This window comes from Hippocampus comes, unplaced genomic scaffold (genome assembly GCF_001891065.2).
Source record: "Hippocampus comes isolate QL1 unplaced genomic scaffold, H_comes_QL1_v1.1 scaffold22, whole genome shotgun sequence".
Lineage (NCBI taxonomy): Eukaryota > Metazoa > Chordata > Actinopteri > Syngnathiformes > Syngnathidae > Hippocampus > Hippocampus comes.
The window spans coordinates 6267381-6286463 of NW_017806175.1; the positions used below are offsets into that span (position 1 = coordinate 6267381).

The following is a 19083-nucleotide window of genomic DNA, read 5'->3' on the forward strand; positions in this document are numbered from 1 at the left end:
ATGTAAAAAAAAAAAAAAAAATTTAGATATTTTATATAAAACTAAGGATGTCTTGAATAATAAGTCATTACACACACTTTACTGTTTACTGCTATTGCTATGTATGATTTACTGTGTGGAAAGATGAGGCAACAAATACAAAACCAACACTCATCCAATTTTTAAGTTAAAAAAAAAGCCAATTAGAGTAATAATAGTACTTGGGCCGCCCACAGAGAACCAACCCATACACTATTAACCAACTTAAATAGTAGGGCGAAACAATTTGTTGAATTCAAAGCAACAATCACAGTGTAGTGGAATACAATTTTGAAAACAACAACAACAACAACAAAAAACCCACAATTAGATTCTTTTCATTTTCAAATGCTTCAGCCCTACCATTTCCCCCATTGTTTCTCAGTGCCCGTCCTCACAGGTGTTTTCAAAACATTTTGACACATTCGGAGTAGTTCAAGTATTCCCCGTCAGCTTCTGTTGGGTCATGCGTTCACCTGAGCAACCGAGAGGTTTCTCCGCTGAGTGTTTCCTCGCATGTCTTCTGAGCGACGTCGTACGAGCGAAGCGCTTCGCACAAACTGCGCACGTAAAGGGCTTCTCCCCGGTGTGCGTTCTTATGTGCGTCCGCAAATACGACTGACGAGAAAACGTTTTGCCGCAAACCGCGCACGGGAAAGGTTTCACACCAGTGTGTATCGTCATGTGTGTCTTCATGTCATCTTTGTCGTGAAACCTTCGCGCGCAAACAGAGCATGTAAAGGGTTTCTCCCCCGTATGCCTTCTCATGTGTCTTTTGACATTCCGTTTGAAGGAGAATCTTTTCTCGCAAAGGGAGCAAGCGAAAGGTTTCACTCCCATGTGCGATACCGCGTGACTTTTCAACGCTCTTTTGTTGGCAAACGTTTTCTCACATTGAGAGCAGTTGAATTTATTGCGGACAGCGTGATGCGTCAAACGGCCTTTCGATTTGTTTTGAGTCTCCAAAGGTTCGGTGTCGCTGTGATCAGTGTCAGAGGAGTTTGACACGTCATCCATATCTGAGAGTGGAGCAATGTAGCCTGTCTGTGACGCTTCACAGAGTACTCCATCACTTTCTGTTATCGCGCGTTGACTTAAATTCTCATGCGGAGTGTGACGAAGCTGTGACGATTGACCTTCATCAACTTCGCACTTCACGTGGACACCAGTCCATACGAACGTGTTGATATCAGCATCGTCTTTCGGGCATTGAAGCGACTCTCCATCCTCCTCTTTCTTAATGTGGGGGGGCTCTGCCGTCTCCTCCTCCTGCTGCTTTTCTTCTTGACTATCCGCCGACATCTGCTGAATGTCTTCGCCAGACGAGGGAAGCAAATGCAGATGGGATGTTGGGATGACTAGAATTTTGGAACAAATTTCAGGTTATTGCTGGGCCAAAATATTAATATTCATTAGGGATCAAGATAGTAATAGCTCACAAAAACTGACAAAATAAGTACAACTAAAAGTGAAAAAACACTTTCGTTGATGGGATTAAAAAAAAACGATAACTGAAATTGCATCTTAGATTTATAAAAACAATCTAAAAGTAACTATAATTGAAGCGAAAATATTCTCCGATTTCGTCTTTGCCAGGACTCATTTTAAATGCAGATATTTACTTTGGTCTTGCTGTACAGTCATACTGATGAAGGAAAAACTCCATTTAAAAAAAACAAAAAACTAAAACTAATACTAATACCAATACAAACCAGCGGTGTCGCAATTACATCTATTGGTCAACAATTAATTGATGGTCAAATCAACAGACAACTATTTTGATAATTAATGAATCATTTAGAGCCATGAACTAAAAATGATCCAAACTGTGATTTCAGCCTAGCAAAGGTATTCTAATTTCTGTGGTTCTTCATCAAGGCAAACTGAATATCTTTTGTGTTTCATCAAAAGAAAACATTTGCACCGTTTTGTTCATCAAGCATTATTAGGCTCGATTCGATCTTTTCAGAGGATGAAGTGGACGTAGATGATGTTGGGCATGTGAATTTCGGTGATTGGTCGTATTTTTCGAAGGTTAAGGCCACGTTAAGCTTTTGTACACGTACATTAAGCGTTTTTGACTGTGCCGTATAAAATATATACAGAGTCACTGAACATGTGAGCAGAGAACTATAGTTAACCAACCTGCTCTGTGTAGTAGAACTTGAGGTTTAAGAACAGCGTGCAGTAGTTCGCCTTGTCGCTCTTTTTCCTCTTTGGTCCGACAAAGCTCCTCCTCGTACTCCGCTATGGTTCTCTCAAACAGTTCAAATATCTCATCGACAGCCACGTTTAGTCGCTGCTTCATCAACGTTCTCAAAATTCGGACTTTACACATTTTTTTTTTAAACGCAGTCGCGTTAGCTTTCTGCTCTGGTTAGCTTTGTTGGCAAGTTCAGCGTTGCGGGTTACTGCGCATGCGTAAAACTTGCTCCAATTTTGAGACGTCGACGGGACGCCTTGAAGGACGAAAACATTTGACACGTTTGACTTGAAGAGAAATGACAGCTATGCAGCAAATTTTCCATATGCTTTTAAATCCAGTTGAAGGTCCTCATTTATAAGTGAGCGAAATAAAATAAAAAAATATGTATTGTTCGATTTTTGATTTCTTTCAGCAGGTTCAAATTTGTTTTTGTTTTCTGAAGCTATTGCACCTCCGCCGATGCCCTAAAAAAGAAAATTTAAAAGAACATTGAAAAAAAAAATTTGATTTGCCTGAACATGTATCGTAAGGTAGTTAAGATTTCAAACTAAAGGCTTTAATATTTCTGAAGTTGCCCACTAAAAGCTTTAACTGCTGCCCCCGACCTCCAAATATGCAATGACATTAAGACAGGCGGGTACACAAAGATTTTCCATTTTTATTGACATTTTTGGACAGTTTATTTTCCAGTGTCATCCGTAACCGTTCACACTTCATTTGCATAACTTTCCATGGTAGCTAGGAGGTGATGCAAACGCAGGCGGGATGACCTTCAGCGTGCTCAACTTTAGCTCTCCGGAGAAAAATAAAATCAACATCAACCAACGTCACCACCGCCCTGGTTTACAACCTCCTAGTCTTTAAGGCTGATGTTTTTGGAAAAAAAAAAAAAAAAAAAATTGGGGGTCATTGCTGTAAAACAGAAAATCTGCCGAGCAACTGGAAGACAAACTGGACTGGACACTGACCCCCAAACATCGGACGAGATGACTGTCGACACATGATGTCATTATTTTTCAGCTTTTTTTTTTTTTTTTTTTTTTTTAAATAGTGTGACCCCTCCAACAGGTTTGAAACACATTTAAACTTCACAAGGTGTAGGTTTGATGCGCCAGAGGTGAATTTGTGTTTTTTTTTTTTTTTTTTTTTTTTTATTTATTTTTTTAATTTAAAGGAAGTTGCATCATCTCCAAGCATCTGGCAGTTTTGCGTCAAAGTGAACCATAAGGCGACGAGGTGTCACAAGTAGATGGACGCACAAATAACAAATACTTGAACACGAGTGTACCGGGTGGGACTAATAGAGCTGCCCCCCCCTCCCAAAAGAACTCTGGATTAAAACGGCAGCCCTACCAAAAAAATGAACATGTCAGGATTTTTATTTTTTTTTTGAAGCACTGACGGGTGAGCGAGTACTGAGGGACTTTGAAGGGGTCAGCGGTCAGTCCAGGAGGGGTGGGGAAAGGTTTTCTGGGGTGCGGACAGGGGAAGATTGTGGCTGGGTGAAGATGATGTTCTTTAAAAGCGTTTAGGCCCCCATGGGGAGGCCTTGGCGGCGGCCACCGGGGCCCCGAAGCTGGGGAAGTCCTCGGAGCTGCTCATGTCAGGAGCCTATTTATACATTAAAACAAACAAACAAACAAACAAACAACCATTAAAATAAGTGAAAAATCTTGACGTTCAATACCTATAAAATTTGTATCGTTGCTGTCCAGTGGAAACACACTAGGTCCAAATCCCCGCCCCCCACCCCGACCCACAAATCAATACCAATTGTCCTTGACTTTGTTATTTTTTTATGCAACATTCACAATTTCAAGCAGTAAATTAAAAAAAAAAAAAAAACTGGTGCTCTTGAAGGCAAATCAGAAAAGTTGCGCTTTTTTGACGTGTTCCTGAACAGGACATTTTAAATGAACAAGACAGCAGAGAAAGTGAAAGGCTCACCTTCTCGTTGCCGGTGGTCCAAGGAGCCTCCCTCACCACGAAACCTTTAGACGGGCCGCGATTCTCATCAGCGGCCGCGTGGCTGCCCCCCGAGGGCCTCATGTACGCCATTTTTGCCTCATTCTCAACCACGTCTGCCAGCTGAAACCCAAATTGCATTAATATCCACGACCACACCAAAAAAAGAGGTGAGGGGAAAAAAAAAACAATAATAAACTCACGTATTCTTCTTCGAGGTTCAGCAGGTGGTCGATGGCTTCGTCCACCAGCTCGGGACGACCCGTCACTGTCACCAGGTTGGGGTCGGCGGCTCCGCTCTGAGGAAACCTGAGATCAACCTGGAAAAGGACAAGAGTGGAAATATACGGTAGTTTGACTTGTTCCGTGACCACAATATTTCTGCATTGAAATGCTACTCATCCATTCCAGAAAACAGAACAAAACGTGGATTTCAGAAGGAAAGCAGCATGCAATCATATTGCACTTTCCAAAAAGAGAGTGTAAATGAACCGCTAAGTAGAACTTGCCCTACGCACCTTGAATTCATCCATGATGCGGCGAATGCCCTTTCCACGGGCGCCGATGATGCGCGCGTGGACCCTGCTGTCCAGAGTGATGTCCTCAGAGATCATCTCCTCCAGCTCCCCCACGATGGCCTGGATGGCGTCGCCTGCAGCTATGGCTTTGTGCTCATACCCTGTAATGGTAATCTGGTCCTGTGGAGAGAAGAGAAAAAAAAATAACTCAAACTGCCTGAACTACAGCCTGACCCGTCTGTCTAACATGTATATAGTACGGATGGAACAGTTGACAGATAAATCACGATCATATTTTAGTTAGCATTACATTTTTTTTTTTTTAAACAAGACCACTCATCAAAAAGGATTAATGTCGGACCCTGTAACGTTTATGAATGTTTTGACTTCTCCTGCCATCAGCACATCCCCGAAGCACTTAAAACTAATATTTTAATACGGTTATATATTTTTTTTTGGGGGGGGGTCCTTACCCTCCTAGGAGTTAAGGTGAGGGAATGCCGTTAATATTTGTCAACTGTGGGCATGTGAACGAACCCCTTTCAGATCGTTTGTGATTAAAGGCCATAAAAATAAATGTGACTCGACTAGATTTCCGAGCTCCAACACGCATAGAAAATAAAGCCTACCGACCGAACTGAAATTGTTTTCCCCTCCAAACTGTAGCCTTTGCAATTTGAAAATTCCCTTCCACTCTCTTTTGAGATGTCGATTTGAATTCATGTAATTGTTCAGCCCCACAGCAATCTGACGAAAATCACTCAAGTTCCTCTTTGAGGCACACGCCGATGTCCAAATAGCTGAAAAATCTTCGCATTAACGTGGCAGCCTTCCTCCCCTTTCCTTCCGAGCATGTTTTGAGACTTTTTTCTGTGAATTCTACTTATGATAGCCATGCCCACCTAATTCTATGTTGCCAGGACGATTTTCAGCAGTGCATGGGGAAAAAGCCCTGAAAACGGCGATTTATTGAGCCCAAAAAGAACAAGTTACAGGGATCATACCTGGTTTTCATCATTCTTTTCCGGGAACTGGATGTTAACATCGTGCTCAGTGCGGATGTTGGTAATAATGGCGCCCTTGCGCCCGATGATCTTGGGGTGATATTTGGGGTCCACAGTGATGGTCAGTTTGAAGCTCCTGAGTGCCTGCGTGCGGTAACAATGAGTTGAAGATGTTTCTCGTACGTTTCAGACGGGCAGCGAAATGTTCCCGGAGCGTCACGACACCAACCCGATCTTCCTGCTCGACCTGCAACTCCTTGACGCGCTCCAATAGTCCTTCTTTGGCACGCTCCAGGTGGTTGGCCAAGCCAGTGATGGCGATTTTATCGGACTGCTGCTCAGGAGCAGGCACTTGAATATTTACCTACCGGGAGGGATTTAACTCATTTGCATTTACAAGACAGTAAAATTGGATTTTTTTGTGTGTGTCAGTGTAAACAGATGCAAATTAATTCTGATTTTGCGTAGGATGGAATACACATTCCATAGCTGAGATTGTCATTCCAAATTGTGTGGACGTTTTAAGATAAGGTGTCTAAATTTTAACAAAACAAACTGTCTGTGCTTTGAAAAACATACCGATAATAATTGAACATCCCCCCCCAAAAATACTTTAGTTCCTCCAGACTTTAGTACTGTTTCTACTAACCTCAAATTCGTCCATCATCTTGCGAATACCACTTCCTTTCTGCCCGATGATGTAACGATGAAGCTCAAAAGGCACTTCCACCTCAATGGTGACGGGAACCAAAGCCTAAGAGCCACAGACAAAGTTAGCCAAAACAACATCATCAAACAGGCGTCCGGTTTGTCTCGATTGTTTTGATACAAACCTTCAGTGCTTCCGCAGCAGCCTCGCATCGCTCCTTGCGGCCAGAAATCACAATCACATCGCATTTCTTAGGTGCATGTGGATCGACGGGCTCCTTCACTTCGCAGTTGGCGTCGCCGTTCTCCTGGATGGCCTCCACAGCTGACAGAGAACCAAGACCACAAATTCAATTGAAGCTCGTTCATCAGAAGTTTACGGTAAACCCTTTGTCACTTATATGCTAAGCTGTATATTGTCACAGGCCAACAAAAAGCCACGTTAATGCAATATGTGAGTTTTCTTCGCAAAACAAAAAAAAGCAGACATCAAATTTTTTTGTGAATTTAGTATAATAAATTTTCTTTCTGATTCAACATTAATGCTATCAAGTGGTTTTTATGTAATATTTTTCAAAAAGTTTTAATTTAGAAAAAAATGAGAAGCATTAAAAAAAAAAAATCAGGCAGCATTTTAAATTTTTTTAGGGATATTATTGCCCTTCGCCTCCATCTCCAAATTTTGTGTTTTAATATAAAATGGTTTTAGTAATTAAAAAATAATAATAATTTTGGAATTACAAGTGACAATATTTCTCAAAATATCAGGGGATGTGGGGGGGGGGGTTAAAAGTTTCTTTAGCGTTTGTGTAGCCAATGAAAAGCATATTACTTTTTCTATTCAATTTTGGACATTTGCACAAAGAAGTGGGCATTCATTTTTTAAATACAGAGTTCCGTGCTTATAAAAAAATAAAATAAAGCAGCAATGTGCTTGTAACATAAATACAAACTTGCAAAACAAATCCCCCCCAAAAAAAGGGGGATCTGTGGATGTAAAATGCGAGCTACATTTGGGAGATACAATCTTTGGGGCAAAAAAAATGTTTTGGGGAGATGCATGTTTCTTCTTCTTTCGATTTTTTTTAAGGGAGGTTCATGCTTGAGAGAAACAAGTCCAAATTTGGGGATTCATCCTAACAGTGTGCATAAGGGTGCATTATTTAGCCCAAGAAATTTGGTTGTGGGTGTTGATCATTAAATGATGTCAATGACTTCGCCATCTAACAAACGAAGCTATTTGTTGTCAAATGGCCACAGTTGCACAATTTGAAGAACCCACATCGATTCTAGTGAAATTTCATTCTTCTCTTACCTTGAGGGTCCTCGCGATCAGGAAACTTAATGTGTACGTTGTGATCTCGAGTGATCTGCTGGATTCGGGAGCCCTTGGGGCCCATGATGGAACGATGGAATTTCTGAGCAATGGTGCACTCAATGGTCACTTGAGCATCCTGCAGGGGTGAGGTGGGGGGGTTAAGAGCATTCAAGTGGTTTTATAATTGAGGATGAAAACACGGCGTACTCACCAGGTCCTCGACAATCTCCTGCATGCGCTTTTTGGCCGCCTCCACACACTCTTTGGCTCCTTTGAGGGTGACCTTGTCGCTCTGCGTGCCAGTCCGGGGGAAGCTCACCATCACGCCGCCGTACTCGTCGGCGAGGTCCCGCAGGACTTGACCACGGCGAGAGACAAAGTAGCGGTGGTGCTTGGGGTCCACACTCATCGTGTCCTCGACGACGTTATCCTGTGAGGAGAGCGTGTGTGTTAAGCTTAAGGGCTGAGCCATGTGGTCTGATCAGGTTTTTGTTTCCCCCACAAATGTCCAATTTGAAATATTTTCCTGCTTCCCTTAACTCATTCACTCCCAAAGACGTATTTTGATGTCTTGTCAGACGCCACACATTTAATCCCAGCTCCTCATTTTATATTGACTGTACTCGAAAAGGGTCTGAAAAGCCATTTTCAGACCCTTTTCTTCTGAAAAGACATCTAAATACGTCTTTGGGAGTGAATGAGTTAAAAGGGGAACTAAGCACTTTTTTTTTCTTCATCCGAGGCTCAGTTTGTGAACGTCACATCGCCAAACTCAGAAAACAGGTGAGCCGTGATGTCAACTGTGATGTCAATTTTCAGGCCACAGCGCGCAGCAAAATGGCCGCCCTCTCAAATGGATCAAACTGACAAACTCAAATCACCCAATACAAATCAGATAAAATCGACATACCAAGCCCTTGATGAGGTCCTCCAGCTCCTTCTGAGCATCCCGAACGGCCTCCTCCGTGCCGATGACTGTGATGAGCTCCTGGTCTTTGTCCTCGGCAGTGGGGAAGATGATCCTTGCACCGGTGCTGTCACGCACCTTGCGGATGTTGCCGCCGCCTTTGCCGATGAGGAACTTGTGGTACTCGGGCTTGGCGCGCAGCTCGGCCGTGTGGTTCTTTGTTTGCTGACGGGATTATAAAGGATTCCAGGAATTTGATCATTTGGTGGGGGGGAAAAGAAAATAACATTGGATTCTTGGAGAGACTGCGCAGAACAGAGACAAAGTAAACATCAGGTACCTTTTCCTCAGCCAGAGCCAGAAGTTGTTGCTTGGCCTTCTCCACCTCTTCCACGGGGCCCCGAATGGTGACTTTGTCAATACCGGAGCCTTCGCTGGGGAAGTGGATGTGCACGCCGCCGCACTCCTCCATGATGGAGCGCACGAAGCGGCCCTTGGAGCCGATCAAGGAGTTATGCAGCTTGGAGGGAATGGACACTTCCAGCTCCGTGATGTTTGCCTAGTAACGAGACATTCGATGAAGTTGGGGGTGCCTTTGAGACTGAAAGTTTCATTCATTTTTCTTCGAAAATAGCAACGTTTTAAATGACACCGCATGGTAAAATCCGTATTTTGCAAGCTTTTCCAGGTTGAATTTAAAAACATAAAAACGTCTCAAAACCCCGATGTGCTATGAAAATAAAGACATTTGTTTTAATCAGCATAAAACAATGCACTGAGGGACACAAAGCAATTGCTGAATGTTTAGGATGTGACCTAACTAATGGCTCATCATATATTTCCGCTCTGCTTTAGGAGACTGAGCCGCTTGCGGCAACACGAGTTGGCCGAGTGAAATGAGTTCATCGTTGATTGATTTGAACGGTCTTCTCTTGCCGAACGCGCAGATTTGGTAAGTGACGGCGGAATCGGTAAAAAGAAGCCATGCTCGAGCAAGATTGAACTTTTCTGATGCCAAAAGCCCAAACTGAAGTCACAACCTTATTGTTCGACTGAGATGCTTTGATTTTATGTTCAGTGCTAACAAGTGTTAACGAGCAGACCTGCAGGGTTGTTGTGGCCGGTGGCCTCTGCGCATATGTTGTTGCCCCCACCCCTCCCCCCAAAAAGGCGAATCAGAAACTACATGCTCCATAACAGCGTATTGTCCCGTGCACGGCGTGTGTCGGGGGCAAACCAAAACTGTTCAACATGTCATACCAGTTCCTTCTGAATGGCCAAAATGCGAACTCGAGCGGCCTCACAGTTGGCCTTCTTGCCCGTGATGATGATCATCTCGGAGTTGCTGTTCTCGGCAGGCAGGTCAATTTTAGTGTTGGTTTCCTCACGAATCTAAAAAAAAAAAAAAAAAAAAGTTTCAAAAGGAAAGTCAAAGCACACTGTTACACATATGAGCGCTTTAGGGTTGATGCCGTTGACTGAGAAAGAGTAATCAAATCTCTGGAAGAATAGTATTACGGTTTCATTTTACTTAAGACCCTCGAGTCTGACTAGAGGTCATTTGATGAAAAATATACAAATGGACCTGAATGGAAAAATATTTTTCTATTTTTACCCGCAAATGTATTCTCTCTCATATATAAATTTTTTTCCCTAACTTGGTCTAATCTACTATAGTACTCATCTAGTATTTATTGCCAAACATTTGTATTGCTTTCCCATAATTTGTTTTTTTTTTCTCCACGAAATGCAACCTAGGACGTCAATTTTCAACTTTCCAAACATGCTTACCTTTTTGATGTTTGAGCCACCTTTCCCGATAATGTTCCTGTGGAACTGCTTGAAGATCGGGACGGAGACGGAGAAGCTGTTCTCCATCTGGTCGAGGCACTCAAGGTTAGGATTTAACGTGACAAGAACAGACTTGACGAGAACGCAAAGTCTTTTTTTTTTTTTTTTACCATTTCGGCTACAATCTTCTGCATGAACTTGGAACACTTTTCCACTTCGGTTCGCGGGCCCCTCAGCTGCACAATATCACTTTTTTGCGCGGGGTCGGGGAAGTTGATGATGACCTAAATAGACACATGGAAAAAGGAAATGTTGTTCTCGACAAATTAAGTTCACGGGCGTCTTTGCATTACTACGAAGGCAAACGGTAAGAACGGGATTTTACGAGTATGTTTGCGCTTTGGGAAAATTCATTCCGGTTTCTAAGGCAGCGGTGGCCACGCCCAGCTACCACATAAGTGCAGGTGTACTTTCGAAGTACTGTAAATGTGCACCAGAAAAAAAAAAAAAAAATCCACTGCTTTTACTCATGTTTTAGGTTTTTCACTACGGTCCTATATCAAAGTTTGATTTTTAGTATCGTGACTACACTATGTGGGATTATGCAAAGTAGTGTCAAAATGCGAACACCCAGACACAATTTAGTTGCTTGTGCAATTTCACACTTGATAGCTACTGGCAGGTCGCTCATAAGAATAAAAAACACCGACGCAAGTATACAAGTAATAGAAATTCACCTTTCCGTAACCAGCCCCTTTGCAAATGTTATATTGAGGGAAATAAGGTTCCAGTTCACCTCTGGGAATTTATCCCGCACTTCTTTGATCTTCTCCCCCTTTTGACCGATGATGGCTCTGTGAAAACGCTGTTCGATGATCAGATCCTTTGTACGCTCGTTCTCCTGCAAGGGGGCAGCGGATGTGGATTTAGTAACAATGATGAAAGCGTTAACGCACAGGGTGCGCAAGTGCACTGACCATGCGTGACGCAAGCTCTAACAGCTCCTTCTTGGCCTCCTGTACACCCTGGGGGTCCCCCTCGATGCGGATCAGGGTACTCTTCTCGTGGTCGGGGGGGATACGGACGGTCACTTTGTGTAGCTCCTTAATGCGGTTGACTTAAAAAAAAAAATTTAAAATTGGTCAACGGGGCAGTTGCAGGGCAGATTATGGCATGTGCACAGCAGAGTGCTTACTGTTCGCGCCAGCTTTCCCAATCAGATGTCTGTGAAATTTGGGGTCCACACTGATCTCTGTGTAGTCCATGCGACTTATCTGTTAAGGAAACATAGACATGCAATGAAGAAAAAAAAAAAAAAAGGGCAGATGATGCCACCGGATTGAGCTGAAGTCTTTAACTCACCAGGTCCGCAACAATGGCTTCAAATTGGCTGTGCATCATCTGCACATCTTTGGTGGGACCTTCCAGGGCAATCTTATCTTCTCCCTCAGTGAACTCAATGTGCACCTGCATGGAGTACACATGCATTAGGGGTGGGGGAACGAACAGTTTAACGATCTTCATGGATAATCGATTCCATTTGACCCACCTTGGGCATTTGTTGGGTAATTTTGGCCAAGTTCTGCCCCTTCTTGCCAATGATGAATCGATGGAGCCAAGAGGGAGCCGTTACCGAGGAAACAGTGTAGCTGTTTGCCTGCAAAGGATTTTTTTTCAGAATTATTATTATTAGAAAAGATGCAAGTATGTTATGATACAACAAGTCGAAAAGAACATTTCAATAAAGTGCGTCCTAAACGAATATAGCGCAACCATTTGCATAGACTATAAAAGTCCTTTTGCATAAGAATTTGGAACACGGTGTAGGTTTGATCGACAAGAAGTGGGACCGTTTGAAAATGTGGCTCCCAGGTGAAAGTAATCGGAGAACCGCGATGGTTAGCTCACCTTGGCATAAACTTCGGTGAGGGCCTGACCGAGACGGTCGGGCTCCCCGCGAAGGATGACTGTTTCCGAGCTGCTGTCGGAAGGTGGGATCTCAACCGAGACGCCGGTTCTATCCAGGATCTCCTGCAGGGTGTTTCCCTTGGGGCCGATCACATACTTGTGCTGAGACTTCTTCACTTCCACTGCGATGGTGGTGGCATTCTTCTTCTAAAAAAACAAAACAAAAAAAAAAAAAAAAACCAATACAAAGCTCCAAGTGAGAAGCGGATCAGACTTTGAACTTAAGAGTCGCATTCGTGGTCATGGCGTACCTTGTCTTCATAAACCTTCTTGATCATAGCCACAGCAAGGGCCACCTGCTCCTTCTCCCCCGTGATCACGATCTCCGTCTTGTTGACGCTGGGAGGTGGCACGTTGATGCGAGCGCCCGTCTCCTGCGTCATCTCGCCGACCAGCTTGTTGTACGCACCCGTGATGAACGGGTGGTACACCTTGTCGATGTTCACCCGCTCCACGGCTCGCTTGTCCTAAAAAAAAAAAAAAAAAAAACGTAAAAAGTCAAGTAGAAAAGAACACTAGAGCAGGAGTTTGCAAATGTTTTGGTAAATTATTCAACGAAGGGCGCGTGATCGTACCTGCTCGGCCGAGATCAACAGGATCTCATGCTTGGCTTTCTCCAAGCCCTCCTTGGTGCCGGAGATCTTGATCTGGTTGCTGGGGTCGTCGGGTCTTGGGATCTGGATTTTGGTGGCGGTCTTCAGCTCCAGCTCCTGCAGCTTCTCCCCGTTTTTGCCGATGACAAAGCGGTGGTGCTCCTTGGGGATGCCCACAGTAGCTGAGGCCTGTCGGGATAAGATTAGTGATAGTGGAGAGTCATTTTAAAACCATTTTTAACACGAGTGTGACCTAACATCTACAACTCAATTGAGGGGGATTAAAAAAAAAAAAAAAGTTCTGCACCTGAGTCTGCAGTCGGGACACGATCTCCTTGCGAGCCTTCATCACGGCGTCCAGCTTTCCGGACACCATGATGGAGCAAGATTAGTGATAGGGGAGATTTTTAACACGAGTGTGACCTAACATCTCCAACTCAATTGAGGGGGATTAAAAAAAACAAAAAAAGTTCTGCACCTGAGTCTGCAGTCGGGACACGATCTCCTTGCGAGCCTTCATCACGGCGTCCAGCTTTCCGGACACCATGATGGAGAGACCCTGATCTTTGGCCAAGGAGAGTTCCAGGTGGGCTCCGGTCTTGTGCATGATGTCCACGCAGACCTTCCCTTGCTCTCCGTCCCCAAACTGGTTGATGTCCTTGTACTTGCGCTCTTCCAGAGGAACATGGAAAACCTGGTTCGATGCATCAAGAAAAATCTTACGTATGGTAGATTTGAAGCCTTTTTGTTTTTTTATCCATAGTCTATGCAAATGTCAAAAAAAATTCGACACATCAAGAAAGAGCTTACGTATGGTAGATTTGAAGCCTTTTTTTTTTATCCATAGTCTATGCAAATGTCAAAAAAAACAAAAAAAGGATTGAACTGAAACTATTATAAAAACATAGCTTGACAGAGCCCTACAGCAAAAAGTGAAAATCCACAAGTAATTGACAATGAATTGCGTGGCGGTGATACCTGGGTGATGACGGAAGACTTCAGAGAACGCATTTTGTTGGCCCACGCACTGGCGGTCTCCTGGGTGCCCTCGGGCGTGGCCGACTTCTCGGGCAGCGGTGGGAAGGCATCCTTGTAGGTGGGAAGGGCGTCCTCCTCCTGTCCCCCGGCGGCACTGGATGCTTCCATAGCGGCAGCAGTGGCTAAACCCGCAAAACGAGGAACCAAATGTGACCGCGTGGTTCTTGAATTTCACACATGAGGGGGAGGGGGATGACGACTCACCTCCGCTCTGCTCCGGCAAGAGCCCGATGCGGCGCTCGTTGAAGCTTTCTTGCGTAAGTACAGCGACTGAGCTCATGGTTGAAATCCCACGCTTAACACAGAGTCCGAGTGTGCCACTGGAAAAATATGGGGCGGAGGGGTAGATAGAAGCTAAAGATGAGGGAGTACATTTCAATTTGTCCCGACGACTATGAAGGAGTGCAATGCCAACATGCAAGTTTTCTGAGTCGAAGACTTCTAAGACCACCAGACTCTAAACAAAAAGCATAGCTACATTTAGTATAAACAGAATCTGAGTTCGTAGAAAAAGTGTGTCGCGATTGTGAGAAAAGATTACGCAGTTCCTCAAGTGAATGAAGAAAGCCGCTCCGCAAGTGTTTTTTTTTTTATGGTGTTTGTAACGGTATTTTTAGGCATAACCCAATGACAAGAGTCGAATTGTGACAATTGCTTTCAACACAACATGGCGGGAGAAGCGAGTGCCGGGTGTTGATGCTCACACTTCTACTCCTCTTACTCACCGGCGGCGTCCGTGCTCTGATATTAGCGCCATAGGTGGAAAATGATGTCATTGTGCATGTGTGAAATGTGGCAAAACAAGCTTATCGTGAATGGACTTAAAGATTTTCCTCCATTATCTAATCTGCCGTGACCAAATGTCATTGGTGGGTTGGGTGCATCCCCCTTTTTTTTTTTTTGCCATATCAGCGCCGCGTGTGTGCGTACACAACGGTCGCACTCGCAACCCTCGTCTTATTGTGTACGGTGGTGTTAATTAAAAACATCTGCCGAGCAGGCGTTACATTTGATTATAAGATGAATACAATGCTGAGGAGCGTCGTTGCAGCGCACGGATGCGCGTGCATTTGGAACTAAAGAGCCGCCGCTTGGAATTGAAGCGGATCTAAATGGGACAGGAGAAGTGAATCCAATCTCTGTTTTCGTCAAAAAACGTGACAGCTTCTTGTTGACTTTCAAATTTGGCTTGTAGCAGACGTGCAGGACGTCCTGCACGCTGTGAGCATGACGTCTATGATCCGCTGGTGAGAGGAGACTTTGATTCTCTCCTCTTTCATCATCAACTGCTTCAAACAACAAGGCGCCTGTGGGAACAGTTGTTACGTTTGTAGGGTTGTCCATGTTTTAGGTTCTGTTAAAGCACTTTGTTACAGCTGCTGTGAACGCGCTACAAAAATGCGTATTGTACCGTATTATAATGACACGTACACTGCGCGTGCGGATGTTTCCATGCACAGCGTGGACTTTGACTCGTCTTGTTCTGTTTATTTCTATTGTGCAAGTAGGCGGTTATCATGAATACCGCGTGAGGGGAGCAGTCGCATTAATTAGAGGACCTGTAGGGCTGCGGCTATCAAATATTTGTAGAGCTGAGTAGTCTGCCGATTATCCCATCCCTTAATCTGATAAAAATGGATTCTGCATCATGAAACAGCAACATGAGAGGTGCGGGTATTATTTATCAGGGTCACATTCTTCACAAGCAACTGTATATATGTGGCTTTAAAACGCAGCCCGGGGCTGGTGAGTGATGTGGGTGTCAGTGAATGAGCGTATCGAGATGGCTGTTGTCGGCTCAGGTTAGCGGCTGGCTGCTAACTGGCAATTTGTTAGCCTGTCTGGTTGCTGTTTTGTGGCTCGGTGAAAGATGTAGAGCAGCTAATGTACGAGTGTGCTTATTCAATTTATTTTGTGGTCCCAGGTTAGACCATTATGTCCAAGATGTGTGAAAAAAAAAAAAAAAACAGAACAACAAAATAAGATAAAATAAATACGATAAAGAGAGATGCTTATTTACAGTTTTAATGTGTGCATCCAGCAGAATGAAAATGCAAGAGACTTGAATTGCACATGATGTTTACAATGCTTATTTCAAGCCTTCTGGATTATCATTAAAAATGTCGATAGCGTTGTTTTGATGGGAAACTAAACAAGCGGCAAAATTCAACTTTAACTCACGTAATGGCTTAAAGAAAAAGAAGAATAAAGACTCACCAGCTAAATGGTCAGTTACCAGATAATCCGTCCTGTAAATAGGGAAATTCCCGTCAGCCTGCCAGCTTTTGCCTTTGGGCACAAAAAGAAAAGCAAGAGATTAGTATTGTCTGAATAGTCAGAGGATATAATTGCATTATAAGAGTGAAGTCATATCTTGAGAAGTCAGAATATTCCAAATTTACAATTAGCCGCTTTTTGCCTTCATTCAGTGGTCATTATGCTGCTCCTTCTGATCTGTGCACCTCATTCATGCATACATAGAGACAGAGGTGACATCATGACTCCTCAGCAGTTCTATTAGTTGTTCTTCCCAGAGAATAAAAACATATCCAGAGATTTCAATACATGTTAAAGCTGGAATTACAATATAGATGATTCTGCAATATTTCCGCTCACGGCTACACTGCCAGAAAATGACGGTGGCCCATGCATACCATTTGTGAGCCCATCTATGGCATATAATGAATTACCGTTAAAACAGTCGACTGTTACATAGCTGTGTGCTTGTTTGAAATGTGTAATTCTTTGTTGTATGACCTTTCCCAAATTTACTTTGAGTACCTGAAAAACTGTTTACTATGTGACAAACTGCAAGAGAAGAAAAACGTGACCAAACCCCAAAACAAAAACAGGTGGGCTGTGACATTCGCCAAGAAAAAACAGGGCACTTAGACATACATTTTAATTGACAGCAGGGGGTGATGTTGCAAAAAACGTCATCCTCTTTGGGTGACTGGGGTGGACTCATCTTTAATTTTGATTCCACCAAATGTATTATTGATCGGAATATCGTGTTTAGTCTTGTGGGGACACAGAACTTCGGAAAGAATTTTTTGGACTTAACTTTCACTTCAAAAAAACGTGTTTGAGTCACAAATTTTGAATCCTCGTTTGCTCTAGCTGGCTCAATTTGGATTGGCCACTCTGCATTGATGATACAAACACTTTAAAAAGATAAACGCAAATCCCCGATTAGGGATTTAAGTAGCTGTGCGTGTGAGTGTGCGTACGTGTGTCTACTGACTGACAGCTGCGAAACGACGTGGAAGCAACAAGAAAAATTCCTTCTCCTCTAAACGACAATCGGTGTCAGGATGTAAAGCATCATTGCAGACATAAAATGAGCGTAATCGTGAATATACGGCAGTTGCGTGTCCGTTTTATCCCAATTCGGCTATAAACTTTGCTCGAAGGGCGAGAGGAGAGTGACACGTAGCCGCGAGTGCTAATGCTAATCGGCTAACCCCTAGCATTTTTTTTAAACTCCTAGCGAGCGTTGCGACACGATTTCCCGAGCTACGCCGTAAATAAACAATTAAAATGACTGCGAAGTAAACGGTGGACGAAAATATTAAAATCGTATGAAGATCTTTAAGTCTAAGGTACGATCGTGGATGTGTCTTCGGTGAGCCATTTTGTTCGACAAGGTTATTAAAAAGTACCAAGTGGGACTAACTTAGCATTAGCTTCCACGACTACAATTGCTGGCTGGCTACGTCCACGTATGCACAGTTGCTAACCGAGGAGGCGGAGGAAGCGGAATGACACGGAGTCCAGGCCAGAACACACGCCGTGGTCCAAAAAAACGAGACGGAGGTTCGGCAACGAAACCCGGCCTGGTCAGGTCCCATCCCGCTGCGATCAATCGAGCCACCTGACTCCACGTTTGTACCAACGCAGCAGATGTCAACGACGTGCTAAAACGTGACAAATCGTGCAAACGCAACCACTTACTTGTTTTTTGTGTGTTCTCGTCTGCCCAGAAGGTGCAGAAGCAGAGATGAAATTCCACTGGCGAGGAGGTGGGAGTGACGCGTGACGCATATATACGAGCGACGTCCACCAATCGTTGGCCGTCGACGTCACGATAGCGTCCGGTTACAAGGCCGGAGCACCACGTACTCTTTAGCTACGCTTTCGCCCACTCGAATTACAGTGGCGTGGACCCTCTGTAAACGCGAAAAATCGGGACTGGGCCGGCTCGCGAATCGCGAAAATACGCTTATAATAATCAGTAAATTTATATTTCTTTGAACCCCCAAAAAATATTCCCCCCCCCTACCCCCGAGACTAAACCGTCACTAAGCATTTTCAATTTGTACATATTTATATGCATATATTTTTTTATTGAAAAAAAAATCCACTAATGGATAAATCAGTGTGTGCCGAACCACGAGTATGGGGAGGGGTCCACTGTATTTTGAAACTAGACTGACTCAGATGAGATGATTTTACTGTATCAATTCAGTGACTTGAGTAAGTGGAGTCACCAGAAAACCACCGCAAACTCAGATGACTGGGTGGACTCATGTAAATGGTGTGAAATGGGTTGTGGAGCTAAAAATTGGATTCAAGTAAAAATCGACCTACTATTATTTCAAAATACAAGATACCAATAAAGGAAAAAGTAGTCCTACAAATAATTACTGTAGTGCCTTGTAGTAGGAGTAAGCCAACTGGAGGTGTGCAAAGTGGGGGCAGATGGGGTGGGGGCCCCGTTATCCACCCGAGTACCGAGTACCCATGCACCCAATTGAAGACATTTTGCAATTTTGATATTTTACCAAGAAACATGAAGTCGATGCACAAAATTTGCTTTCGCGGGCCACTCAAAATGATTCGATAGGCCAGATCTGCTGCACCAGGCCTTGACTTTGACACCTGTGTTCTATGTCCTCTGAGAAAATTAACTAAAATGACTTCAGCTCACAAAGTAGTCCTTATGCAACTTTTCTTAGTTTGTTTCGTCGTCATTGTATTACACTGCCCCCCTGTGGCTTGGTGTCATATACCAAAAGAGTCACTATGATTTACTCATGATGCATAGACGGTTTAATTCTTTATGTTCTATTTCATTATGTAACTACCATATGTTTGTTTTTTTATAAA

General features: G+C 43.6%; 2 protein-coding genes across 5 annotated transcripts; both read right to left on the bottom strand.

Annotated features, from left to right (window-relative positions):
• Window positions 1-136: 136 nt before the first annotated feature.
• On the bottom strand, window positions 137-2576 carry LOC109532309 (zinc finger protein 260-like). Of its 2 annotated transcripts, none has more exons than XM_019897129.1 (2): window positions 2164-2576; window positions 137-1331 (listed from the first exon to the last, which is right to left on the bottom strand). In XM_019897129.1, the coding sequence occupies exons 1-2, from the start codon at window positions 2354-2356 to the stop codon at window positions 454-456; spliced, it is 1071 nt and encodes a 356-aa protein (XP_019752688.1). In that variant the 5' UTR covers window positions 2357-2576; the 3' UTR covers window positions 137-453. The 2 variants fall into 2 exon arrangements, with proteins under 2 accessions (XP_019752688.1, XP_019752686.1); XM_019897127.1 differs by having other exon boundaries at window positions 137-1376; window positions 2164-2574.
• Window positions 2577-3383: 807 nt separating this feature from the next.
• Window positions 3384-18053, bottom strand: hdlbpa (high density lipoprotein binding protein a). Of its 3 annotated transcripts, none has more exons than XM_019896908.1 (29): window positions 17929-18053; window positions 16192-16263; window positions 14179-14294; window positions 13915-14096; window positions 13481-13630; window positions 13244-13309; window positions 12919-13125; window positions 12595-12810; window positions 12284-12490; window positions 11925-12032; window positions 11738-11842; window positions 11571-11649; window positions 11353-11492; window positions 11172-11276; window positions 10546-10659; window positions 10376-10462; window positions 9845-9976; window positions 8925-9143; window positions 8588-8809; window positions 7889-8107; window positions 7675-7813; window positions 6545-6684; window positions 6361-6465; window positions 5941-6075; window positions 5712-5855; window positions 4708-4887; window positions 4393-4509; window positions 4172-4312; window positions 3384-3835 (listed from the first exon to the last, which is right to left on the bottom strand). In XM_019896908.1, exons 3-29 carry the CDS (start codon window positions 14252-14254, stop codon window positions 3743-3745), a joined length of 3828 nt encoding a protein of 1275 aa, XP_019752467.1. In that variant the 5' UTR covers window positions 14255-14294; window positions 16192-16263; window positions 17929-18053; the 3' UTR covers window positions 3384-3742. The 3 variants fall into 3 exon arrangements, with proteins under 3 accessions (XP_019752467.1, XP_019752470.1, XP_019752468.1); XM_019896911.1 differs by lacking the exon at window positions 17929-18053 and adding an exon at window positions 17651-17669; XM_019896909.1 differs by lacking the exon at window positions 13244-13309 and having other exon boundaries at window positions 13415-13630.
• Window positions 18054-19083: the final 1030 nt, after the last annotated feature.